Genomic DNA, 27,987 nt, shown 5'->3' with positions numbered 1-27,987 from the left:
GATGTCGGGAAAACGCACGATGCGTCCTCGACGGCCTGGGCATGTTGGCGCCGGTTGCCGCGTCTCCCTCGTTGGCGCTCTGGTCCCTCGATGGCGGCGTGCCGCGTCTGATTCCACGAAGACGTAGCCAAGTACAGTACCCCAAGCAAGCAAAGGAGATATCTTAAAATAAAAAGAAGATATCATATATATTCATACAAAAAGAAGATATCTTCAAATAATCCTATGGTTATGGGTACTAAAATCTATAACTTACTACCTGACAGTGTGAAGTGTACAAAATCGACAAAAGTATTTTAAAAACTCTTAAAAGAGTATCTGATAATGAAATGTTATTATACTGTAAAGGAATTCTTTAGTGATGATCACAAACAATGTTAAATTGAATCATTTTCTTTATGACCCATGTATACTGTGATGCATTTGTACTTTGTATTTAAATAATTATGTTGTACTTTATATACTGACGAATCTGATATCTACATTTGTATGGTCTGCGGAGAATAAATTATTATTATTATTGTCATTCACAGAATGATCACTTCCTCGTAGGCATAAATCCACTATATAAGGCATGAGGTTGATGTCTATCCCCAGCCAAGCAGAGTTTTCTTTATATGTACCTTTAGTTCCGAGCTCCCAGCCAATCAGCTGTCTTCATGGAGATTCTGGAACTGGGTTAATTCATATATTATGCTTCCTTCTTTTCTTCAGATTTCAGTCATGGCATTGCAGGGAATAGGAGGGGAAAGGGATATGGGAAGGGATTAAGGCACCTTTAGGAGTTCTGTGCTTAGGATTATTAGGAATTGTGTAGTCCCACAGATTCTTTAATAATTCATTATTGGTTTTTGAAAAAGAATGATGAAATTTTGCTGATGTGGCCTTAAGGGAAATTAGAATTGGTGTGAGTTTCAGGTCGTTTCGGATTTGTCGATTGCTCTTAAACCATGGAGCACCTCAAATCTTTCTATTTTGCTTTTGCAAGATTGATTTGTTTGAGGTGGGTAGCAGGAACATGCAGCCATACAGGCAAGGCGTACGTAAGGAGTGGTTTTATTGAAGAATTGTAGAGCAGTAACTTTGTTTTCAGAGCCAGAGGAGACGCTGATTTCATTAATGGAAATAATGTGGCGTTGATTCCCTGCGATTTTTCAATTGATGATCAGATATGGCATGCCCAAGTAAGATGCTTGTCTACAATAACGCCTAGATGCTTCATAGTTTGGCATTTCAGAATTCTTTTGTTGTCAAAGTACAGTTGTTGGTCTTCGCCAGCTTTCGGACATCTTGAGAAGACAATGTGGTTGCACCACAGCAGCTGCTGAAGCTTTCTCATTACAAAAACAAGCTATCAAAGTCATTTTAGGTGTGTCCGTTAGGACTCCAGGTAGGCAAATATTTGAAGCTCTTGGCACTCTTACACTCCCTTGTATCTATAATATATACAACCCGATGTGTGACAGATAGCTCACTCACTCATTCACGTATACAAATTCCCGACCACTTCCGGACGTCCTGGGAAGACGACATTTTCACCGTGGGAGGAGAAAAAATATTCATCGGGAGGAAAAGTCCGAAAACTCGAAAAAGTCGATCAGTTTTCGAGATATATCGATCCGAATTAACATTGGAGCCTTATGGGATTAAAACATATTCCATTATTTGCCTACTTTAAAATGTCACGGGAACATGAAATTTCACTGACGGAAACAAGATTTTTTGGCCGATTTTTTGATGCGAAACATTTTGCCATATTTTGATTGTAAGTATTTTTTATAATTTTTTTAAATTTCCAATGCTTTTCTTATGGGCCTATCTTTGGATTTTTTTTAAACCAACTTTAAATCGTTGTAGGAATAAGTCCTTAACGTATGAGATACTAGATTTTTCGGTTGATTTTTTAGTGTCGTTTACTTTGCAATATTTTGATTTAAAGTATTTTTTTTAACTTTTTCAAATTTTCATTGCTTTTCTTATGGGCCGAATTTCGGAATTTTTTTCACCAATTTGCAATAATCGTAGGACAAATTCACTTAAATGCAAGATAATAGATTTTTTATTCAATTTTTCGGCTATCTTCATGTATCCAAAGGACGAAAGAATTTCGAGTTATTAACGAATATGTATTTCCATTGAAATTGCGACTCCTACAACGTTTGGTAACTTACAACACATCCGCCGTGAAGTTTGCATTCCCTCAACACACGATTTTAAATTTTTCCGAATTTTTTTTTACCACTTCCCGACGTGGTACGGACACCAAATTCAGGTGATTGACGTCTTTCTCGTGCCCCTACGCGCCGCTACCAGGAGAACGCAGAATATTTAATTTTAAGGGGTGACACCGTCGAAAAAGCATGCTTACACTAAAGCTACAGAGCCGAAATTTTTATCCAAGGTAAACGATGCCGCGTTATACGGAACAAGCACTTTAGGTCCCCCGAAAACCCCCTGTGCCCCCCCCAAAAAAATAAAAATTACTTAATAAGTCGTATATTTCGTGTACCATTCATCCCAGTTGTATCGTTTTTATTGATTCCGAATGGGAATTGTGTCGGCTATATTTACCCATCATGTTCAATTATCCTGCCCCAATTACACACCCGCAATAAAACTTCAAATTTTTAAATGTACATTTCTTAACAAAATAGTAGAGGTATAAAATGGCTTCCAGGACAAGGACACCTAAAAGCGATTTTTTTAAACCACTTCCCCATAAGGTACGGCTACTAAATTCACACGAGTTATGCCTTATTACAGCGCCTATGCACCGCTATGTGGAGAACACAGAATTGGTAATATAAATGTGAGTAATACGGGAAAATTCATTGTTCCCCTAAAGCTAGATCGCTGGAATTTTTATTGTAGGTAAACAAAGACCTTTTATGCAAGAAAACCCCTCGAAATTTCACGTGGCTTCCTATAAGACCGGGGAAAAAAAATATTTTTTTTCTGTAAATAGCATGTTCTTCGGTGTTTTCGCATATTCTACCAGTAATTCCCTTCTCCTATGACTCATCGCTAAGGAATTTTTTTGGATGATTGTGACCGTTGTCACTACACTCATAAAAAAACCCTGTAAACCCCCCGGACCACCTTCAAAACATCGTCATAAGCTAAAATGCCACAATCACGGCTAGCATGCGCCTACATTCTGCCACATTATCCCCCGGTAGCCTTTGTAAACGATGGGGGATAGCTGGTAGTACGCATTGCTCTGTGAGGAGTGAAAACCTTGGCGGCGATGCTGCCCCCGCCCCAGGAACGACGGAACCATTCCGAGGAGTCAGAGGCGCGGAAAACCTCCGAGAACCCTCGGGCGGCAATGCCGCTCCAACACGTGGAGCAGCCAAATGGGTGTCTTACGAGGGGGGAGGGCGCCGATACCCCTTGGGCGGCAAAGCCGCCCACAGTCGAGGAACGGCGAAGCCGTTCCGAGGAGTCGACGTCTCGGGGGGACACTGGTAAGCCTTGGGCGGCGAAGCCGCCCCATCACGAGGAAGCTTACGGGGGGAGGGCGCCGATAACCCTTGGGCGGCGAAGCCGCCCACAGGCGAGGAACGGCGAAGCCGTTCCGAGGAGTCGATGGCTCGGGGGGAAACAGAGTAAAGTAAAGAGGAGTCGACTTCCCGGGGGGACACATGTCAACCTTGGGCGGCGAAGCCGCCCCATCACGAGGAGGCTTAAGGGGGGAGGACGCCGATAACCCTTGGGCGGCGAAGCCGCCCATACACGAGGAACGGCGAAGCCGTTCCGAGGAGTCGACGGCTCGGGGGGACACAGTAAACCTCGGGCGGCGAAGCCGCCCCATCACAAGGAAGGGCGATGCCGTTCCCAGGAGTCGACGCCTCGGGGGGACTCGGATAACCCATGGGCGGCGAAGCCGCCCACAGACGAGGAACGGCGAAGCCGTTAGGAGGAGTCGACGGCTCGGGGGGACACAGTAAACCTCGGGCGGCGAAGCCGCCCCATCACGTTAAGGGCGATGCCGTTCCCAGGAGTCGACGCCTCGGGGGGACTCGGGCAACCCTTGGGCGGCAAAGCCGCCCTTCCACGATGAACGGCGGAGCCATTCCGAGGCACTAGCGGGTCTCCGTCACAGGGCTACCTCGATATCTGGGCGGCTAAGCCGACCCCGGGCGAGGAACGGCGAAGCAGTTCCGAGGAGCCGCGGGTGGGACGGCGAAGCCGTCCGGTGGGGGCAGCCGGCGAAGCCGGATGCGGGGGGGTTTTAGGGGGCGTAGCCCCCTAACGAGCGCGCAGCGCGGCGAGTCCTACCTATATACAGCCCTCGTGGTGACTGACTCACTGATGGATACAAATTCCCGACCACTTCTAGAAGTGCTGGAGAGCTGAAATTTGGCACGCGTGCGGGGAACCGGAAATGATTCGGAGGAAAAATCCGAAAACCGGAAGTTTCCGCCACGTGTCGTCGCTAGAACGACAAAATGGCCGAAATCGCGCTTTTTCCAGTGACCGTCTTCCGGTTTTTATTTCCCTGCGCGCGAACCGTGCATGCCACACGGATCGTTAATGCATTTTTTGAAAGCTGGTAAATGTAGTAACGTAATTAATTTATGTTATAAGTTTCTTTTTAAGAAATTTGCTGCCAAAATGGTGTCCAAAAATTGGGTTTTCGAAAAATATTTCATAACTTCCGCTCCCCTAGTCGTAATTACAGGTGTAGGATATTGAAAATGATTATTATATATGCTCATAACATAGTCTACGAAATGTTGGTAACGTTTTTCTTTCATCGTCCTTGGTTACTGAGAATAAAATTAAAATATTCCGAAAATCACCGAAAATTACGATTTTCAAAGGATTAACACAAGGTTTTGTCAATTTTAACTCAACCGATTTCTTTCAAACTTTGTAGTTACATACAGCTATGCATTGTCTTTCAGAAAACATAAACATTTTAATAATAGTTTAATGGATTTAACCGCGAAAAAATAAAAATAGCGGGCACTGCTAACATTTTTCAGGGACTGGTTTGCTTTTTATTGTATTACTTTCGAAATATGGATGTCATAGGGCACAATTCTTTTAGACATGACAGTAAATGAATGTGACCATATAGTACCGTCATCTTTTAACCCCCCAAAACCCCCTAAAAAATTAAAATTAGAATATAAGTAGCCTTGTCGGGTACCTTTCGTCACAATTCCGCCGCTTTTCCAATCCTTACCATTCATCGCTACGGAATTGATGTGGACGATTGATGACCGCTGGCAGTAAAAACCTATAAACCCCCGGTAAACCCCCCCCCAAAAAAAATTTTCAAATAAGTCTACTTTTTCGGTACTTTTCGTGACTATTCCACCGCCCCCAACGACTCATCCCCCCGAAATTTATGTGAATGGATGGTGACCGCCAGGAGTTCACACATTTAAACCCCCGGTATCCCTGTGAAATCCCCCCCAAATGTAAAATGTGTCATTTAGTCTCCTATTTGGGAACTACTCGCAAACATTACGCCGCACTACCCGTCCCCTCTGAGCTCAAGATCCGGAATATTTGGTGAGGGCGAGCAGCCGTAAACCATACGGGAAAAAATACCAGAACACCCCCGATTACCTCCTGGAACATCGCCGAAAAAAAAATAAAACAAATTTAAACTCGCCTTTCCGAATAGTTTTCGACACAATTTAACCGGTGCCCCTACCACTTATTAAAACCCCCGATAACCCCGTGAAACCTCCCAAAAAATTTCTAATAAATAGCCTCTCCAGGGAAAAGAATCGTAAGACCACTCTTCCGGTCCCCTAGGACTTATCGGCACGGAATTTATGAGAACTTTTAGTGACCACTGGTTTAACACAAGTATAAAACCCCCGGTATTCCGTAGGAACCCCCCGAAAAAAAAATGAAAAACTTGCCATTAAGTCTTATTTTATGGGTACTTGTCGCCACTATTAATCCGCATTGCACTACCTTTTACAATCATCGCTACATGATCACTGTGCACTTTTGGTCACCGCATGCATAACACATTAAAATCCCCGAATCCCCCTGGGCACCCCTCTCGGTGGGGAAGACCATTTATAAGGGGTAGGCGGAGCAGCCGCGGGGGGGCTCCTCAACCCCAAGGCGGCGAAGCCGCGCCACAACGAGGAACTGGCGTAGGCGAGGGGGAGCTTCAGCAACCCCCGGGCGGCGTAGCCGCCCCGATGTTCAAGCGGCGCAACCGCTGTGGACTCCCCCCACCTCTGGGCGGCGAAGCCGCCCCTTAAACGAATGACCGTGAAACAGTTTCGAAATGCCCTCGCCCTCTGGCACACTAAACCCCCAGGCGGCGAAGCCGCCCTTCAGCGAGGAACGGCGAAGCCGTTCCGAGGAATGAGTGGGGCACCTCCCTACCCCCTGGCCGGCGAAGCCGGCCCCTAGCCGTGTTGAGATTATTCGAACTTCAAAAGTCTCCGAACGACCACAAATGTAGACGGCGAAGCCGGAACCGGGGTTTTAAGGGGCGGAGACCCTTAACGAGCGCGCGGAGCGTGCGAGTATATATTCTGCAATGCTCTATGTTGGTTAAAAACAATCCTTCTCTATCCCCACCAAACAGTGACTACCATTCATACAATACACGTGGTAGAGGCAATATACATGCATTTGGGCACAATTTAGATTATTTTAGGCGAGGTCCTTTCCACCCAGCTTCCCAAATATGCAATAAGTTCTTTAAAGTCTGTCTCTTCTCTGGCCATTTTCAAAAGCAGATTATGTAAAATTCTTTATAACAAACGGTATTACAACTTGACTGAATACCTGGAAGATATTCTCTTATTGATTTTTTGTGTATTGCATATATTGTAAATTTGTACATTGTATTAGTATTGTATACAATATGCATGTTTCCAATTTGACGAGTTCTATGTCACATGACCAGCGGAACAATAAATTTTATTATTGTTATTATTTATCAGCATTCATGCTGAGTTTCAAATCCAAATCCACAAGTACAACCATCTTTCAGTTATTAAACCAACTATGCACAGCTTTTCAGGAACGCAAATTAGCAGCTGGTGTTTTCTTTGATCTAAGCAAAGCCTTTGATCGAATTAATCATGAAATTCTCCTCTCTAAACTGCAGTCAGTGGGCATCTTGGGGAAAGCTCTCTCCTGGTTGTCATCATACCTAACTGACCGTCAGCAATTTGTCAAATATACCTCCAGAACAGCAAAAAGCATTACAGTAGTTAAGCCAAATCCCCTTACTGTGAAAGCAGGAGTACCACAGGGTTCTATACTAGGGCCATTGCTATTCCTAATTTTCATTAATGACTTGCCAGACAAACCCCTCCTCCAAAATGTGCGAAAAATCCACAGAGGAAAAAATCATTCGCCTTGACCGGGATTCGAACCCGGATCCCTCGATTTCCGGCCGAGTGCTTTAGCCAGTTAAGCTACCGAGGCGTCAATCTCCTCTGTGGAAATTTGTGGACTATACCGGACAAGGTGGTATGGACTGCTGAGCATATGATGCGACTAGCAGTCCAGGTCGTGCGCATGGCGCCACAGCCGGAGAGCAAAGTCCGAACTTTGAACACTAGAGGTGTTCGCTCTGGACTTATGAAAGTATACCGGGACTAGCCACGGTGATAACTTTTTACGGAGTCACCCGCAATGCACAAATAGTGCGAAAATAATACCACCTTGTCCGGTATAGTCCACAAATTTCCACAGAGGAGATTGACGCCTCGGTAGCTTAACTGGCTAAAGCACTCGGCCGGAAATCGAGGGATCCGGGTTCGAATCCCGGTCAAGGCGAATGATTTTTCCTCTGTGGATTTTTCGCACTATTTGTGCATTGCGGGTGACTCCGTAAAAAGTTATCACCGTGGCTAGTCCCGGTATACTTTCATAAGTCCAGAGCGAACACCTCTAGTGTTCAAAGTTCGGACTTTGCTCTCCGGCTGTGGCGCCATGCGCACGACCTGGACTGCTAGTCGCATCATATGCTCAGCAGTCCATACCACCTTGTCCGGTATAGTCCACAAATTTCCACAGAGGAGATTGACGCCTCGGTAGCTTAACTGGCTAAAGCACTCGGCCGGAAATCGAGGGATCCGGGTTCGAATCCCGGTCAAGGCGAATGATTTTTCCTCTGTGGATTTTTCGCACTATTTGTGCATTGCGGGTGACTCCGTAAAAAGTTATCACCGTGGCTAGTCCCGGTATACTTTCATAAGTCCAGAGCGAACACCTCTAGTGTTCAAAGTTCGGACTTTGCTCTCCGGCTGTGGCGCCATGCGCACGACCTGGACTGCTAGTCGCATCATATGCTCAGCAGTCCATACCACCTTGTCCGGTATAGTCCACAAATTTCCACAGAGGAGATTGACGCCTCGGTAGCTTAACTGGCTAAAGCACTCGGCCGGAAATCGAGGGATCCGGGTTCGAATCCCGGTCAAGGCGAATGATTTTTCCTCTGTGGATTTTTCGCACTATTTGTGCATTGCGGGTGACTCCGTAAAAAGTTATCACCGTGGCTAGTCCCGGTATACTTTCATAAGTCCAGAGCGAACACCTCTAGTGTTCAAAGTTCGGACTTTGCTCTCCGGCTGTGGCGCCATGCGCACGACCTGGACTGCTAGTCGCATCATATGCTCAGCAGTCCATACCACCTTGTCCGGTATAGTCCACAAATTTCCACAGAGGAGATTGACGCCTCGGTAGCTTAACTGGCTAAAGCACTCGGCCGGAAATCGAGGGATCCGGGTTCGAATCCCGGTCAAGGCGAATGATTTTTCCTCTGTGGATTTTTCGCACTATTTGTGCATTGCGGGTGACTCCGTAAAAAGTTATCACCGTGGCTAGTCCCGGTATACTTTCATAAGTCCAGAGCGAACACCTCTAGTGTTCAAAGTTCGGACTTTGCTCTCCGGCTGTGGCGCCATGCGCACGACCTGGACTGCTAGTCGCATCATATGCTCAGCAGTCCATACCACCTTGTCCGGTATAGTCCACAAATTTCCACAGAGGAGATTGACGCCTCGGTAGCTTAACTGGCTAAAGCACTCGGCCGGAAATCGAGGGATCCGGGTTCGAATCCCGGTCAAGGCGAATGATTTTTCCTCTGTGGATTTTTCGCACTATTTGTGCATTGCGGGTGACTCCGTAAAAAGTTATCACCGTGGCTAGTCCCGGTATACTTTCATAACTCCAAAATGTCATTCTATATGCAGATGACGCCTCAATCATTTCAAGTGAGGTAAATAGGAGCGACCTAGTTAATACCACACAAAGCAGTATCAACAGCATGTCAGAATGGTGCCATGATAACGCCCTTCAAGTCAACATTGACAAAACAGTTTTTCTTCAGTTCCATGGCAACCGGTCTCCATGTACCCCAAGTATGATCTTAAATGTTGGTCCTCACGTGATTTCCCGGGCACATTCAACAAAATTATTAGGTGTTCTCCTCACTGACAACCTTGACTGGTCATCACATATTGATTAAATAATGAATAAACTATCCACTGGCATATTTATTATAAGAAAGCTGGCTGAAGTAACTACCATTGATACTCTGAAGATGATATATTATGCCAAAATATATCCTCACCTAACTTATGGCATCATCTTTTGGGGTAATGCTAGCTGCTGCCACAAAGTTTTCTCTATGCAGAAACGTGCAGTGAAAGCCATGGCCAGAGTTTCTATGCGATCACCTGGCTTACCTCTTTACAAAGATCTGAAAATACTAACATTCCCATCACTGTACATACTCAACTGTGCCTCTTTTGTCAAGAATAACCCTGAATACTTTCCAAAAAATAGTTCTCTCCATAATCACGCTACCAGAACCACCAATGACATTCACCTCAAAGACTACCATAGCACTTTCTGCCAAAAAGGACCCCTTTTCTCCCTATCAAAAATATACAACAGGGTACCGTATGATATTAAATGTCTTCCACCTACACCATTCGAGAATGCTTTGAAGAAATATTTAATGGAAAATAACTATTATAGCCTAAAGGATTTTATGCTGGGCTCGGAGTAATCTTTGCCCATCAACCACTAAAATTGTAACTTTTTTTCTTTTATCTGTAAAAATTGTAAATGTTATATCACTTCATTTATTTGTAACTATTACTTTAATTATTTACTTTATTTTGACGACTTCCAATGTCACCGGAACATGTGATCTCTAGGAACAATAAAAAATTATTATTATTATTATTATTTAATAAAATTCAGGTAAGGCTTAAGGGTGTGAGTAGGAAAATGGAGAGAGCAGGGTGGCAGGGAGGTGAAGAAGTGCCTGATTTCTTTGCCAGGGTTAATGTCTTCCAATCTCAGGCTTAAGGTGAATGTGCTGTCATGGCACACGGACCAATTAATAATTGCGCTTCGAGTGCACACATGCAGATAAATGCGTGTACAGTATCTGCACGTGACTCGGACTTGAAACATGATCTAAATATCGATTTTTCTTTTAATCTGTCTATCGTAGTTCTACAATCAAGTTTGAGAGATTTCTAAGGTTTTACGACGAAATTCACGGCTATTTCCAGGTTTTTTCACGGTAGACTAAATTCACGGCTTATTCACGGTTTTAAGGTTTTCACGGTTGAGTGGGAACCCTGCTACAGTATCTTGTTCTGGGGTTCCTCTCCTCACTGTGATTCAATTTTTTACACGCAAAAACGTGTAATACGACTAATTTGTAATGCTCCCTATCATGCACCCTGCCTCTCTCTCTTCAAAAAACTTAGTATTCTGACCACACCTTGTGTCTATATCTATGTTCTAAGTCTATTTACATTGAGAAACATAAACCAGTACATGACCAATGACAATTTCCACTGTTATCAAACTAGGACCTGTAGAGATCTACACCAATCTTTTATCAGGACCTTAAATACTGCTCAAGGTCCTTAACATATGGGCCTGTTGATTTTCAACAGGCTCCCTCCTGACATCAAAAATCAAGAGAACACAATGATGTTCAAAAGGAAATTGTTGATGTTTCTAAAAAACAATCAGTTTTATTCTATCAAGGAGTATATGAACTCAAAATTTGTTTCCTGATCGAGTTCAATCTTAGCTTATGTTTCTCTCCTGTTTTATATGTCCTATGTTTAACCTTAGTGATTGTAATATGTAATCCCTGGTAATAATTGACGTGCCTTGTGTCATGTACTATCATTTGCAAAAGTCTTGCAACAAATCGAGCGGCGCCACTTTCGCTCCATTGTCGATTTCTGGCCACCATTAAGATTGAATGATCACTATCTAGGTATGAATCTTCATGGTAGCTCGGGAACGACTCACGAACGGGTCATCGTGACACGGGAGTGAGACGTAGGAAATCATTACGATGTTCAGTTGAGTAAACGAGCGTAGATGTTATTAAGTCGTCGCGGCGTTTGAGATTATTTTTGTACCCGTAGTTGACTGGAGTAGATAATTGAAAATATTTACCCGTTAAAAGAGTGGTGAGAGTTACCTATGACGCCTGGCTTCCAATGGTAAACCCCAAAAGGCCGGCTGGGGGCACGATTTCGCCATTAGGAACACGGAAATCAACTCGCTCGTAACCCTTTTTTTAGGGATTCAACGTCGTTCAGGAGACTTTATATTAAGTTGTTGAAATATTTGTTCGATATAGAAGAATTAATAAATGAAAAAAATTAACTGGCAATTTTCCGAAAAAAAAACACGAATCTGTCGTCTCCACCATATTTAATTGATTGGCATTAAATAGTTCTTTACGTCAGCTAATAGGTCCTGCACCTCGTCTTGCCCTACATCTTCATCCCAACTTTATCAGCCAGGGATGAGGAAGTAGGTTACCTGGAGTAAAACTTGCAGGCCGTAAGTGATTCTCACGTACTTCCAAAATAGTGAAAATAGGGCCAATTTGTAGCCCTATCATATTGTGACGGAACAGGCCCGTTTCCCTGCCAGCCCGTCGACCCGTCTCAGCCCTCACGCCCCCGAGTGTTACCCCCTCCTTCTTTCCTTCCCCGACAGCTCGCCACTCCGAAATCTGGTTTCGGTAGAATGTGATTTTGGGAAAAATATTGCAGAAGAATACGATCTTAGATCGTTTATTAGGGCGCCACCCAAAACCGCGGCCCACGAACTAGCTTTGCCGGTAGAAGCAAGGACGTTCCAAACTCCCAGGATTAAATAATTGTTAATACGGGTGGACAATATGACAATGCGGACACTGGTTGTTTGACTCACGCACGGACAAGGGTTTGAGGATCCGACGAATGAACACTGACCTTTTACATTATGCACAAAAATCACCATTTATTATTGAGACTTTGGCGAAAACAACGAAAAACCATCAACGCACTGATGAAAAATCACCCTTGAACAATACTAAGCCTAATCTACAAACTAATGATGGATGAATGAACACAAGCAAAAAGATGAAATACCCTTGATGACACAAAGAAATAAGAATTGAAAAGCCATTACATGTTCCTCGTCTGCCTCCTGGAAAGACGGGAAATTATGATACATTAAATTGCCCTTATTTACGGGCGTAAGACGTGCAATCAATAGTCCTTTTCTGTTCAATTAACTATTTAAAAACTCGGTGCAGTTATTGACTTTTTGCAGTCTCGCATGAACTCTTGCGAAAGTGACTTGATTGGTCTTTACATGAATCACCGGTATTTGGATGAAGTAGACGGACTTTAGAGTGGTAATCTTTACCCTCTTGGTACTGCTTGAAGCACTTGGGAATGTGATAATACGGGAATAATTACTGGAGATTGATACTTATGGGCATGGCAGTCTGTGGTTCCCGACGACTCCGTCGCCAGCGATTCGGGGAGCTTTTTGGCTGCTCCGGATGAAAACGGCCCACAAGCGCAGCGACGGCCTCACTTTCGGCACAGATGTCGCCTTCTCAAACGCCTGGGCCAGCACCTTTATCCGTGCTCCGGAATCAGAAACTGCTTCCACTTCCCCCGGTCGCTCTCCATCACACACCTCTGCAATCACAGCCGTTGCCTTTCTTGGGTCTCCTTCCCTCTCACAGCTGAGCATTGACTGCCAGCTCCCAATTATGTGCTCTCTCTCTGCTGGTACCTCGAGACAGGCTTGTCTCCCTCTCAACCAACAGACCAGTACCGTGTCCGTTCACCAACTGACTTCATCCCCACTTCTCCTCCTACCACGTAACCTCGCTATTCCCGATTTTTCCGTTACGGAAAGCTGACACACGTCACTCACTTTGAATTTTAGCCAATCACGTCACTGCACAAGTGGCGTGATCGCCTTACATCCTATGGGTACAATTGAATGGGAACTAAAACCATGGTATTTTACCGTCTTATACTACATGAAGGTCAGAGTCACTTCGCCCGATCCACGTAATCTTCCACGGGGAAGATCGTAGCCGCGTGAGGCGCGCTGACATGGGACGAAAAGAAAAAATATCGTGACCACCCGTCACAATATATACATGTTGATGCCACAATTTGCTTGAAGAAAATACGCACTAGAAAAATAGTTGATAAACACCTCAAGATAAGCCTTTCCTATATTTAAAAATAAGGGCCGTGGTGCGTGCACGATTAAGGATTACCATTTCATAGGTTATTCCTAGGATTGTACTTAGTAGATCAGCTGGTCTCACATTCTGTCCCTTTCCAACAAAATTACTGTATTAAAAAAACACTGATTGTAGAATACTGAAGCCTAAAGTTTAAAAGTAAAATTCTTCACTTAATTTATATCTTTTTCTATCTCTAAGAAAAGTTTCCGTCACTGCTCATTTACGAAACGAAAAAGGGTAAAATTGTTCTTAAAAACTTTACTGGAGAAATTAACTTGGTAGGAAATGGCGACAAGTTGATGACAAATAGGCAGCATACAACATAGGCGGGCAGCATAATCGCTGCAAAATATCATTCATAATTTTCTTTTTAATCAGATAAAATTGATCTATTTAAGAAATTACGTATATGGAACCTTAGATTATTACGATAGTTCTCATTCCAAAGGTTAATAATGTTGAGCAGTTACGGACCTGTAAAGGAAACCATATAGCACTAGGAATTACATTCACCAGTGATTCTGATTGGAGTTCCTTCAAGAAAACGCAATTGATTCGTCCTACCGCGCTAACTACGCATGATTCCCGTCGCACGGTCATTTAAATTAGAAATTGTCGCAAAAAATGCTCAAATTCAACAGCTGGTACCCTCTTAACATAAATTTCAAAAATAAAAAAACTTTAAAATACGGCTTTGCGGAGGATAAAAAATTTCGGCCACCGGAAAGACTCGAACGCGGGCCCCTCCTATCGCCAGCCCAATTGTTTATCCACTGAGCTATTACTAGCTCAAGGTCATCGAGTCGTAATTTTGATTATTTGTTATTATTGTAACACTGAGCTCCTTCATGTGCTTCTCCTACGGCTTCTCACTTGAACGAATTTGATCAAAATAATCACTTTCTCGGTATATTAGTCTTTTATTCGATTATATGATTATAACTTGAGCACGGAGGCTTTCGCATAGTCTATGTTTCGGCTGGTTAGTATATACATTAGGAATATAATGATGTTGTCGCCTGCGACTTCGGTATGGTGTCGTCTTTTTAAGTTATTATTATTTGTTATTATGTTTCAACGGTTTCAAACTCGGTACTTGTATTTCTAATGAAGCAAGCGTATACATTCATTACAAACAGAAATTCTGGGATTTGCTTACGTCCTTCTTACTCGACTTGAAAGGTTTAATGAAATGAGCTGCAGTTCCACTGATGCCTTAAACATAAAACGTATGGCCAACAAACACATTTCCTAATACAATGTAACCTACTTAATTCAAGTAGATAATTCAATTAATAATGCTAAGTAAGTATCCTACATTATCCCGAATTCATCAGTGTATATGTAAATGATTGCATCTAAATAAGATAACTTAATCATCAACGATATAGCAGCTTAGAGTTATTATTCGCATTCACACTAATTCAGCAGTAGAACATATTACCAAACAATACCTGTTGAAATCCGACAATCATTAAAAAAGGGACTTTTAGCTGGCATTAAGTTTTCCTCGTCATACTTTGAATAAGTGGAAAGGAATACATCTTTACCGATTGACGGACGTCGGAGAACTCTGTTATTACTTACGCAACGATTAATGCCGATTAGCTTAACTAATTCATATTTTACGTGTTTGCTCAGATATTTATATGATGAAACACTGGGAATTTCAAAGCTGCCTCGTATCATATGTCGTAGATATTGTATTAAAACATCAACCCGAGTCGATAGTTGTAAACAAAAGTCTACCATGTTCACAGTGAACGACTCGTGATTTCCAGCTCTCTGAAAAGAGCTGAGATCACTCAAAAAGAGCCAAGCTACCAACTTTTTAAAATCTCTCCGAGGAATTACCTTCGAACTTTCCTACTGCATTAATTGCTACAATGTGTTTGGGGGAATATCATGAACATTAATTTCACTTAAATGGAAGCGGTCAAATCCCGAGACTGAAAAGGATGACAAAATACCTCAACCACCCAATGACCCGTTCTCCATGCATTGAACCATGAAGACTAGTATTGGATTGTTGCATACACCCCGAAAACCATACAATTTCCGGGCACAATCTTTGTGGAGCGAAAGTGGCGCCGCTCGATTTGTTGCAAGACTTTTGCAAATGATAGTACATAACTCACTGTTCTGTAAAATGATCTCGAGGCAAATAAAGAGTATTATTATTATTATTATTATTAAATGCGGTTCCACTGTATATTATTTCATTAAAGGCTAATTGCATCAGAAGACTGACAGTTATAATAAAAATAATAGCAGATTAAAAAAAAAGGAAAACTGCCAGACATATCCTAAAATACACAAAATTTTCTCATACATAACGCAGATATTGAGTGACAACATTGCATTGGGGCTCCTGTGAGTGATGTCTTCATTCACCATCATTTTCATTTGGCTAAATCAGAAACTGAACACACCCTGAAAATGAATCGTTAAGCTTCATTATCCTTCAGTGATGACACTATTGTTAGTGCCAATGACTGGGTGTAGTAGTGGAGGCAACTTTACTAATAAGTATTTTGAAGAATCAACATAAGGCATATTGATGTATTATAAACAGAATTTACACATGTTAATACCCTATTAAACCTTGAATATCTTCAAATAATTCCACAAATAAAAGCTGTTTATTATTCAACTTAATAACTGGGAAAACCACTCTGAATTGCTTCTATGGAGTTTACACTTCGTAGCAATGCAACGTCATACTCAGCAATTACATAAATCGAATTAAGTTAAGGTAAATGGCATGCATTTTCATAGAATAATACAGTATTTCTCCGAATATAGTCCCCCCCCAATTTTGTGGCTTCAGTTTCAGGAAAATAAAAAAAAAATGTGTTTGAATATAGTCCCCCCTATACTTTTACCACAGGCATTTTTGGAAAAAAGGGGGGACTGTATTCAGACATATACAGTATTTTAGGCCTATTTTACACAAAAAAAATCAAATTGACCAGGGTATATGCCTCATTAGGAAACGCTAGTATGACAAGTTGCAAATATCATTTTGTCCCTATCATATATAATATATGGAAAAAAAGAAGTACAAATATAAAAAGTCGATTGGCGCTTGAATTCATCAAGTGGAATGAAATAAAATAACTTTGTTGTATTCCACACTTTATTTTAAATAGTACGACCCGTGTTTCAACATCTAGTGTTCTCACTACATGTTGAAACCCAGGTAGTACTATTTAAAATAAAGTGTGGAATATAACAAAGTTATTTTATTTCATTCAACAATGAAACAATTCCACAGAATAACACCTGAGACCGTGTCTTATATCATCAAGCGGGTTTTGGAGGGGGGTGGGAACATATTTGTGTCACATGTATTCAATTATTGGGTCCATAAGTTGCTTGAAAAGTGGAAAAAAACACTCAAAATGTAGTTGAAAAGTTGCAAATACCTGTTTGTTCCGTAGTTGTCAATTGGACAACTGACTTCGGCTTGAATCCTTTTTTCTCTAGGGCTGCCATCACTGCTTCCACCGGTGTGTTGCGCTGAATATCGGGAATGCAGTATTCCACCAACTTGTCCTCCGCGGCCTGGTAAGAATGGAACTCCAGCTTCCTGTCAGTCAGCACCTTCCTGGCCTCACGGTAGTCACGCGGAGACGATGTTGAGATGACCACGGTGTTGGGGCCCCTCAGCGAGCATTTCGGCGGCACCACCTATCACAAAGAAATATCCAATGGTGGTCACAATTGTCCAATACCGAATTCTTTGCAAAAGAAGTGAAATTACCCAATCCAACCGCTGAAATAGATGTGTACACTGACGCTACGCTCACTACAGGAGGTGTTGCCATTCCTGAATGGGAATTAAGCCAATCATTTGTAATTCCTTCCCATATGAGTTCTATTAATGCTTGTGAAGCCTATGCAGCACTTACTGGTTTACAGAAAGCCCTTGATTTAATTAATGCTCTAGAATTGGTAAATGTTCAAATTAATATGTATGCGGACAATACAACTGCTCTATACTCATTGTCTAAAGGTAAAGGAATGATTTTCAGATTGTGCCCAGAATTGATACCATTGTACTTTGATATTTTAATAAAAGAAGGTGAGTCACACTGAGTGACCTGGCTCTGGGTACCATTTTCGCTCAATCCGGCCGACCAGCCCTCGCAGGCCGTGCCTCCGTGATATGCCGGGGTCGGCCATCTTGGCCCAACCGGTATACTACGGGAGTGGGCACTCGTGGGGCTCAGTCGCTCTCCCAGGAATGAGTATGGTGAAGGGTACGCAGAGCCAGCATATCAGTTGCCTCCAGTGCAGCGTACAGTGGAACCCACTCAGAGACTCCGTATACAGTTGTGTTAGGCATTTTTTGCGATTTGGGCTGGCTAGGAACGTCCGTACGGGACTCCGGCACACTATTTTAAACTAGCGGATCATACGAGTTGGCAGTAGGGACTGGCGAAACCGGTGCCACTCGGTTCCGCTCGCTAGCTGCCTTTTTCCCTGACACGACAGTGAAGCCATCGTCTCCTTGGACATGCGCGGTTTGCGTATTGTCATGCGGCAATGATAGTGCGAGAGGGGGGCAGTACTTACTGCCAAAGAGGTGGTTTTGGCCCTTCTCGGGTCCTTGGCTGCCTGGTGGGCGTACTTGGCGGCTGCTGAGGCGGCTGGCGATGGCGGCATCGGAAATGGGATGACCGGCGGTGCCGTGGCGGACGTCCTGGCAGCAGGGGTGTCAGGGGTGGCAACAGGGGTGGCGGTGGTCACTGCTGGAATGTCCGGCTGGACTGCTGGGTTGGCCAGTTGGCATGGTAGCGGGCCGATAGTCTCCGTGGTGACGGCAGTTGCCGTGGTTGGTGGAGTGATGGCCAGATGGCATTGCTGTCTTGCCGCGTCAATTATCCACGTGACCTCAGGAGGCACTGGAGTCGGGCTGGCCATGGTGACAGCGCCAATGGCGCAAAACTAAATACATGATATTGTAAATTGACATAATTTTTTTTATCCTGTTTTGATTATAATATTTATATTTTTTTTAAAGATACTTTTTGATTATATCTTTTTATTATTATTTATATTTTTTTTGTCAGTTTATAATCTTTTTGTTAAGTTTTGCAATGGATTTTATAAGATTTATTTTTTTAGGTATTTGCAAAATTGACAAGAAAATAAAACTATAGATTTCAATACAATTTTTAGTCATTGGATGAAGAAGGAAAGACATAGAAAAGACTCATACACGAGTGATTTGATGAGGCAGTGTGTATGTAGTTGGGAAACTTTGGTCGTAGTCCCATAAATCTGTAAGCAGTGTATTACCTGTGCCCTTCAGCCTGGACTTGAAATTACTAATGAGATGATTAATGAAATCATTGATTGAGGGGAGTTTGTGTGCAGCACGGACATGGTTAAGATTGGTTAATTTTCCTAAGTTGAGTAGGGAACTTATTGTTTTATTTTCAAATTGGCTTAGCTTTTTCCTGATGGAAATATCTTTTGCAAAGATCTCACAAGCATATAGCACCACCGGACGGATAATGGTTTTATAAAGACGGATTCTAGCGGAATGGGACAGGGGACTGTAAGACGTTGACAGACACGAAACAGCTTGTCGTGTCGCGAAGCCTTTCCCGAGGCAGTACTTTAAATGAGGCTTGTACGTCAATTTACCGTCAAGGACGACACCGAGAAATTTGTGAGTTGTGGCTCTTGGTATCTTTTTCTTGTAGAAGTGTGGAGATGTAAGTGGAAAGAATTTTCTACGTTGAGAAAAATGTATGTGTGTACTTTTGGATGGATTAATCTGGATTTTCCAGATTTGTGTCCATTTATGTAGGCGTTTTAGATGAGTATTTAGTTTGTTTATGTTAGTGTCACCTGAGCCTGAAGTGGCAGCAATGGCCGTGTCGTCTGCATACATGTAAAGTGTAGTGAGTGGAGTCCTTGGAATGTCATTAACATAAAGAGTAAAAAGTAGCGGACTTATCAAGGAACCCTGTGGAACGCCTGCCTCCATCGGTCTGAGTGATGATAAGGTGGATCCTTCGGCGACGCAGAATTGGCGGTTTTGAAGGTAGGAAATGAGAAAATGAGTATCTGATGGGGGGAAATTTAATACGTGAAGTTTGTACATAAGGCCTTTGTGCCACACGCGATCAAAATCGTGGGCAACATCAAGGAAAACTGCATCAGTTGTCTCGCGGCTACTGAAAGAGTGACATATTTTTTCGGCTAAGCGGAGGATTTGATGAATTGCTGACATTTTACGTCTTAAACCAAGTTGATCTGGTTTTTTAAAGTATACCGGGACTAGCCGCGGTGATAACTTTTTACGGGAGTCACCCGCAATGCACAATCGTGCGAAAGATCCACAGAGAAAAAATCATTCGCCTTGACCGGGATTCGAACCCGGATCCCCCGATTTCCGGTCGAGTGCTTTTAGTCCAGCAACATCTTGTCCGGTAGTGTCCGAAAATATCCACAGGGAAGAATGACGCCTCGGTAGCTTAACTGGCTAAAAGCACTCGACCGGAAATCGGGGGATCCGGGTTCGAATCCCGGTCAAGGCGAATGATTTTTTCTCTGTGGATCTTTCGCAAGTTGATCTGGTCTAATTATCTTATGGGAAGTAACAAAGAATTCAATACGGGAAAGAATTATGGCTTCAAGGACTTTGGAAAGGTTTGAGAGAAGTGAAATCGGGCGTGAATTGCCGGGAATTTTTGGGTCTTTGCCCGGTTTGGGAATTAAAATAATTTTGGCCCGTTTCCATGTCGTCGGAAAGTGAGGTAAAGAGTAAGAGTGATTAAAAAGATCAGAGAGAAGAAAGTTAAAGGATGGACTGCGACTGGCAAATTTCAATTGAAAGTTGGAAACTTTGTCAAGCCCGGGAGCTTTTTTTTCGCAGGGAGAGACACGAGCATATTGCAAATAGATGGAGGAGTTGAAATACGAGTAGGAGTTGGATTGGGGGGGAGATTTTAGAAGAAGGAGTTAATTACTCTATCGTTAGGTGAAGGAGTAAGATCCAAAGACATGGTTTTTTCTAAAAAGTCTTGGATTTCGACTTTGTTAGAAGGATTAAAGATGAGGCCGGTATCGAAAGTTAAAGGAATGGGAAAATTTTTTGTTTTATTTTTTAAAGCTTTAATTGTTTTCCATAGTATATTAAGATATATAATAATATTAGTATACATTATAAACATATTATAATATTAGTATATTATATTCCTGAAATTATTATTATTACCATAGCAGCAATCAATATCCCAACAAAATCCAGACAACGCTTTTGGCGTTACTATGTGGTTTCCGTGCAATATCTATATTAATCTAAATAGCGTTGGATGGATATCTGTTAAATATCCAAAGGACGTCAAACAACGTTTCAGAGATGTTGACGAGTGGACATGGAGGTCCATATTGCAAAGTCTCTTAGATATCTTCACAACATCTAACGAGTATATAATGGGAGTGCTTATTATGGTTTCCGGTAATCCTCAGACAAACAAGACACGCGTACTCTTTAATTATTTACAGAACATATGCTACCTATGAATACTATAGAGTATTGGAAGTAAATGGGGAATTTAATTGCTGATTGTCAAAAGTTAAATTTGCGATGTGATTTTCCCATTTTTCCCGGCTGAGCTTAAATATTTCTTTTTTAACAGAATTAGCGAGTTTGTTGTATGCAGATTTATCTGATTTGCATCTGGAATTTTGCCAAACACGGCGAGCACTATTGCGGCGCTTGATTAATGAAGTAAGAAGAAAGGGAAAGTGAAAAGCTTTTTTGTGGCGCGGAGGAAAAGATTTAGTCGTTTGTTCTTTAGCGGAGTGAAGCGCCTTTGTAATTAACTCGGTTCGATTGTCAATAGATTCTGCAGAAGGGTTTTCAATAGCTGGGATGGATGCTAAGGATTGTTCTAAAAAAATGGAGAATTTTTCCCAATCAGTGACTGTAATAGATGGGGGGAGAGTGATTGATGAAGAGATTGGGAGAGAAAAGCTAAGAGGAAAGTGATCGGAGGTGAAGGAATAGACTAAGGAGGGAGTGAAAAAGAAAGGAAGATTCAGAGAAAGGCCAAAGTCGAGAACATCGCATGATCTTGGCGCGTAAAGCGTTGCTTGAATCGGGGCTAATACAGTGAATTGTTTATTTTTGATATAAGAGTGCAGTTTCCTACCGTCCGCATTAATGGAATTGCTGTTTCAGCAAGGATGTTTGCAATTCCAGTACCCGAAGAATAGACCATTGGAGTAGTCGGAGAACAGGCGATCCAAACGCTCTTTGCTAAGTCGCTCGCGGAGTTTGTGGTAAATAGAGAAGAAGTTCACGGGACCGACTTTAGTGTGTATTTGGATACCAAGAGCTTCGAATGCTTCGGGGTTTGGTGAGTTAAGGAGAGAGTGGGGAAGGTTTTTACGGACGAGAACTGCTACTCCACCGCCCCTTGTGATGCCGTCCAGTCTGTAAGTGTGGAAGAGTGGGTTGGAGAATGATTGGAGAGGAGATAAATGGGTTTCTTGCAAAAGGATGATGTCTGTGTGATTGTCTACGGCATATTGAAAGAGTTCGTGTTTTCTAGTCGATATGCCATTGCAGTTCCAAGATATGACGTGAAGCGTGTTCTTGGATGTGAGGTGTTTGTTCATGGTTCGGTTTGGAGGAGTAGCAGCTGCTCAAGGAGAAAGTTTTTTTTTCGCAACGACAGTTTGTAGAGTGGACAGATGGGCGGAAATTCCGGAGAACCACGACGGCAATTCTCGGTTGTCGTTGGAAGGAGGAGAGGAAGATTGAGGAATAGGAGCGTTGGGAAGGTGAGGAAAATCGGAAGCTGTGGCTGCGGCGAATGTTCTCATTAACGGAGGGGGGGGGGGGGGGGGGAGGCGCTGATACAGGTTTATTTGCATTTCGTCTGTCAATCATAGCTTTCTTGGCTTCTTTATGGACTGAGCAACCACCGTAGTAAGCCGGGTGAGCATTGTTGCACAAAGCGCATTTAGCTGGTTCTTCTCTCGGTTTAGTACACTCTGAGCTAAGATGGTTTTGCCCGCAACGAACACATTGTGGGGTAAGTGTACAATGATTTTTTGTATGCCCTATCTTTTGGCAGCGGTGGCATTGTACCGGAACCGGCTGTTTTTTGAATGGAGAGATGACTATGTCCAAGCCAAGAACTGAATCTACATTAAGAAATGATTGAACTTCTATGGACGGATCTGTTGTTACGTGACAAACTGGCATTGGATAAGAAGGTACAGAATTGTTGCCATTGTCTCGCTGTCGTTGAGTAGGACGCGTTGAAAAAATACGCATAACGGATAACCTTTGGACTGAAGGTCCTTGAGGATGAGATCATCTGACACAGACGGTAGAGTACCCCGAAGGGCAAATTCTCGGCGACGGTTTTCTGGCAATTGGTGCGTAGTATAAGGAACTTTCAGGTCATTGAGTACAGACTTTGCAGCAGTGAAGTCAGACACATTAGAGCATTTGATTATAGCCGTGGTGGTGCTAGTTGCATGCAAGACTGGAGGCGAAGAACACGCTTTTAACAAATTTTGATGGATTGTTGGCCATTGGGCCGTATCGGCAACACAGAGAGGAGAAATTTTGTATTTTTTATCAGTAGCTGAAGGCTCAGAATCATTAATTGCACACTCGTAAGATTGACTTTCACTAGGAGTAAGAATAGCATACTGGTTATTGAGAGGAATAATTTTTTCACCTGATTGTACCTGTTTTTTAGATTGCGATGCAGCTTTACGACTATTGACATCTTTAAATTTGCCCAGGCTGGCATTTTGGGCATGTGCACTTTCAGTCTGACTGGCAGGGAGGGTTGGACACACCGAGTCTGCAGAGCAGGATGGCATCTGGCTGTCAGCAGGGGCAGGTGGCAGCGCAGTGGCTGATGCAGGTTGCGGCTGGACGGCGGATTGGACGGGTTTGGATGACATAATTGGCTTAATGGACTTGACTTTTTTTTGGTTAGTCCTAAGAAATGTAGGAGAATTTGCTTCTGTAAGTGACGGAGTGAATTGAGTGGTGGTGTGTGCATGGATGACCGGGCAGGGCGCCGATGTCTTGGACGTGGTCCTTGCAGGCGCTGATTCGTCCTCGGACGAGGGCTGGCTGGCTGCTTTCGTCTCCATCAGGGAGTCTGCGATGACGGTGTTGGCCGCCATAGCGGCCATATCGATGGAGGGAGGGCAGGGAGGGAGCCTATTACCCTAGCGTGGGGACCCGGCCGTTTCCCCCGGGCAGTGCAATGAGCGATTCTAACAGCTCAGAATGCCCAGGGTAGCGGCCGAGAGCAACTGGGGATGGTTACCATGCAGCAGGGGACGACACCCGAGGGTGAGAACCGCAGTGACCGAGCTTGAAATTAGGAACAAACTCGGCCAACCGTGGCCCCCTGGTTGATCCCCGTTGTTTTTCCGTAAATAGACACACTAAAGCACTAAAATCTGATGATGAGGTTGGTTGAATTTTAACTCAGGAGCCGGTTGAATGGAAACTGGAGGGTATTCACATACAGCTTTGATGGCTCGGCTTTTTATTGACCAACCCATTGGTTCTCTCAAGATCGGCGGAACTGAAGATTAATTCTGAGGAATTGAGCGGGGCAGTCTTGCAGCTGGGGGTGACGTTGGTGGCCTTGCAGGGGCTGGAGTTTGGTCCATGGTTAATGATGAAAAGTTGTTCTGGAGGGGAATAGGAGCTGGAGAAGGTGGCGAAGGCATGTTTCTGATGCTTCTGCGCTTGGAAGGACCTAAATAGGGCTGATTATCATCCGGATCTAAAGAGGGCCTTTCAGCTTCCGAGGCTTTTTCTGCACTTATCAGTATAGGTAGGCCGTAAAATTGCGGAATCTGGGATTGTGAGTTGATTCCTCAGGCACCGTAATAATGATCAATTTTCTATTTGGTACGGAAGTGCTTGAAAATCGTGGCAGATTGGTTTTGTTTTGGGTTGTGGTTTCTGAATATTGGCTAATGGCATTGCTTTTAGTGATGTTTACATGTTCTGCATATGACTTTTGTGACGCAAATGAAAATAGGTGCTCTACTTCTTCATCAGTGTACATCATTTGCTCTGCGGTGCTATTGTCCTCGCCGCTGGCGTAGTCCTCTTCTGTGGCGCTGGCATCTGGGGCTGCCATGCTGTCCATAGCCGCCTTCTTGTAGCGTTGGGGAGGGTAGGGAGGGCAGTTTGGGATCCCTAATTAGTGGACCCGGCCGTGTCCCCTGGGTGTGCTATGGATGATTCTTACGGTCCAGAATTCCCGGGGTAGCAGCCGAGACGACAAGGGAAAGTCACAGGTGCAGGCACCACCCAGGGATGAGAAGGAGGTGCTTAGTTAGTATCCCCCCCTGGGCATCCGTAGCGACTGGGAAATAGCGGTGTCTTCTTGACGCGGCTCACTGTGAACGGCATCCTCTTGACGCAGTTGCTGCGAGGGCAGGCTGTGTTGGCCTGTCTGGCTCGATGCTAGGTGTGTGGCAAGTACAGCCAGCGTATGGCAAGCACGGCAAGTTTTTGACCAAGTGACCCAACAGATGTGTCCTTCACAAGCCTAGAATGCTGCCAAATCTTCTTGGCCAAATTTCTGCGTTGAATTAAATCGATTATTTCTGCAGGAAGTGTGTCGGGAAGTGATTTTGGAGGGATTTGGTAAGATGCATCATTGGCAGTGTCTTGCTACGCCACGCTACACTGTGTTAGGTAACTGCTTAGCAGTTATTCACTCGATGTTCAGCCGTTGCTGGTAATCGACGCATTGGCGTTTTTTGTTGTGTGTGGCGTTATTGTGTTAAGTGGCTATATTTTTTGTTTTATTGTTTTGGGCGTGTGATTGCTGCTTTGGATCTTGGGTATTTGAAGTATGAATTGTCTGTGTAGTTCCATAGTGGAGTCAGTAGTGTTTTGGGTTTTGTCGAGTGATAGTTGGAATGACTGTGCCATGTCATTGAGGCATTGTGTCATTGTTTTTATTTTTAAGTTTTCGTGTATGTAAGTGTTTCGGACGAACCAGGGGGCTCCCGTGATTGTCCTTAGTGTTTTATTTTGTAGAACTTTAAGTGTGTGCAAGTGCTTTTTAGCTATGGATGCCGGGTAACCATATGTGAGTATTGGCCTAATCATGGCCGATCACAAAATCTTCTTAGTGTGTAGCCCCAAGCGGAGACTTTTTAGGAGGGGAAAAATGGCTGCAGATGCAGTTTTCGCCTTCTGTACTGCTGCTGTCGTATTGGCACTCTATGTGAGCTTCTCGTCCAAAATGACGCCCAGGAACTTTGAGGTTTTGCTTCTGTTAATTCAGCTATTCCTGTAGTAGATGGGAGTTGAGAGTGATTCTTTCCTCTTCCTGGCAAACTGCATGACTTGACTTTTGGCAGGGTTCAATTTCAGCTTCCATTTAGACATCCAGTCCTCAATGTCGTCGAGGTGCTCCTGGATTGGGTCCGCGGCCGTGTCTGGGTCGAATGATTTCGATATAATTGCGAATCATCAACATACATGAAGGTTTCTGTGTTTGGGTGAGAAGGTAGGTCGTTGATGTGTACGTTGAATAGGAATGGGGAGAGGATGGAGCCTTGTGGGACTCCAGAGGTAATTGGTTGTAACGGGGATCGTGCTAGATTGACGGAGGAATAGAAGGTGCGTTCGGATAGGTAGGACTGAATGAATTTGATTAGGTACATGGAAATGGGTGTGGAGTAGAGTTTGTGAATGAGGCCTTGATGCCAGACACGGTTGAAGGCCTTGGACTGATCCAGGAAGACACCTACAACGTACTTTTTGATATTAAAGCTAAGCTGGATAGTTTCGACGAGCCTTGCGATTTGATGCGTTGTGAAGTGACTGGAGCGGAATCCTGCTTGCTCGTCTCGAATCAGTTGGTGTTCTCTCAGTTCCGGAAGAAGTCGATTTAGGATTTTTTTTCAAGCAGTTTGCCGAAGATGGAAAGTAGGCTGATTGGTTTACAATTATTAGGGTCTAGTTGTGATTTCCTTGGTTTCGGGATATGGATTACTTTGTCCGATTTCCATGCTTTTTGGGAAGAAGGACATTTTGTAACAGGGGTTGAATAGATGGCGTAGAGTATAGCAGGAAATTCGGAGGAAGCTGCTTGGTGAGATGGTTGGTGAAGTTGTCCAGTCCTGGGGCTTTCTTCTTGGGTAACTGGATGATGGACTGGATGAGGGAATGATGGACTTGGGCAGAGTGTGATGGCAGAATTTGTTTCTGCGCATTCTTCCACGGCGTCAGAGTTTCCTGCGTCTCGAAATGTTTCCGCCAGCTGTTCGGCGAACATGTTGGCCTTTTGATTGCCTGGGTGCCGTTTAAGTCCACTGGAGGGGTAGGAGTTTTGTGGCAATGGAGTGATCTGGCGAGTTGCCAGACTGAGTGGTCTTTGTGGGATAGAGAAGCAATTTTCTCATCCCATAACTTTTGACGATGGGCACGTATGGCGGACGTGACTCGGTTTCTCAGAGTTTTGTAGAGGTTTCGGATGATCGGATCTTGGGCTCTTGCGCATTTGAAGATGCTGGATTTGCATTCAGGAAGACTGCTGATGGTGAAGTTGTGAGGCAGATGATCTGAAAGCTGGTAGTCTATTGCAGATGAATGGCCAATTGGGCAAACATTTAATGAGAGTGCAAAGTCCAGAATATCAGAAGAGGCACGGTAAGAAAAATGTGATGGAGAATCTGGACCAATAATGTCTAAATTATAACATCTCTGCAAATTAAGGAGCATATTTCCTGCTTTATTATTGGCATTGCAGCCCCAGCTCAAATTTTTTGCATTTAAATCACTGGCGATGATTGAACGTGCTTTCAAAATAGAGTTTAGATGCTCAAAGTCTTTTTTTTTTGGCGGTTTTGGTGGCCCATAGGCTGACCAACGATGGAAATAACCAAGAGTCGTCCTTCCTTTGGCGCTGACAGCTTCAATGGATGAATTATCCATGTTTGGTAATTGAGATGGAGGAATTGATGATTTTATTAGTAGGACAATACCACTGCTTTTTGCATCTTCTCAGTCCAACTGGTATTGGGTGAAGCCCGGAAAGCATGTATACAGATTTTTTCGGATTAAGCCAAGATTCCTAGATTAGTTTGGCATCAATGAAGTGAATTTTGAGGAGTTCACGCAATTCTTCTTGTTAATCATGGAGTCCACAAACATTCCAGTGGAGAATCTGTAATTGGCCGGCCCGATGGTTAGCCATCACTCTTCAAGGAAAGTGCGATTTGAATTACTTCGTCAATTATAATTATCAATGTCATTAATTGACGTGCCGCAGGCGCGAATTCTGCTGTATCAGTAAACCATATCAACTTAACCAGCCAGTTCACAGTGGATTAAATATTTTGCACCTTTGAATGTGTTGTTGGTGTAGTGCTGGGTATGTTTGAACGGAAACTTACATCTACACAATTTATAT

At 43.5% G+C, this 27,987-nt stretch overlaps 1 protein-coding gene across 1 annotated transcript; it reads right to left on the bottom strand.

Annotated features, from left to right (window-relative positions):
* Window positions 1–16,933: 16,933 nt before the first annotated feature.
* LOC124173377 (vegetative cell wall protein gp1-like) lies at window positions 16,934–23,716 on the bottom strand. Its single transcript, XM_046552877.1, has 3 exons — window positions 23,267–23,716; window positions 18,116–18,487; window positions 16,934–17,227 (listed from the first exon to the last, which is right to left on the bottom strand). Exons 1-3 carry the CDS (start codon window positions 23,714–23,716, stop codon window positions 16,934–16,936), a joined length of 1,116 nt encoding a protein of 371 aa, XP_046408833.1.
* Window positions 23,717–27,987: the final 4,271 nt, after the last annotated feature.

This window comes from Ischnura elegans, unplaced genomic scaffold (genome assembly GCF_921293095.1).
Source record: "Ischnura elegans unplaced genomic scaffold, ioIscEleg1.1, whole genome shotgun sequence".
Lineage (NCBI taxonomy): Eukaryota > Metazoa > Arthropoda > Insecta > Odonata > Coenagrionidae > Ischnura > Ischnura elegans.
Note: the sequence above shows the minus strand (reverse complement) of the source record. Positions and strands in the feature narration are given on the sequence as shown.

What these genes read in the sequence shown, in the direction of transcription:
- LOC124173377 (XM_046552877.1), bottom strand. Translation starts at nt 23,716, where the DNA reads ATGGCGGCCAACACCGTCATCGCAGACTCCCTGATGGAGACGAAAGCA. An exon ending in CATCGCAATCTAAAAAACAG is followed by an intron (nt 18,488 to 23,266) that starts GTACAATCAGGT and finishes TCATGTATTTAG; the next exon opens with TTTTGCGCCATTGGCGCTGT. An exon ending in CCAAAACCACCTCTTTGGCA is followed by an intron (nt 17,228 to 18,115) that starts GTAAGTACTGCC and finishes TCTTTGTGATAG; the next exon opens with GTGGTGCCGCCGAAATGCTC.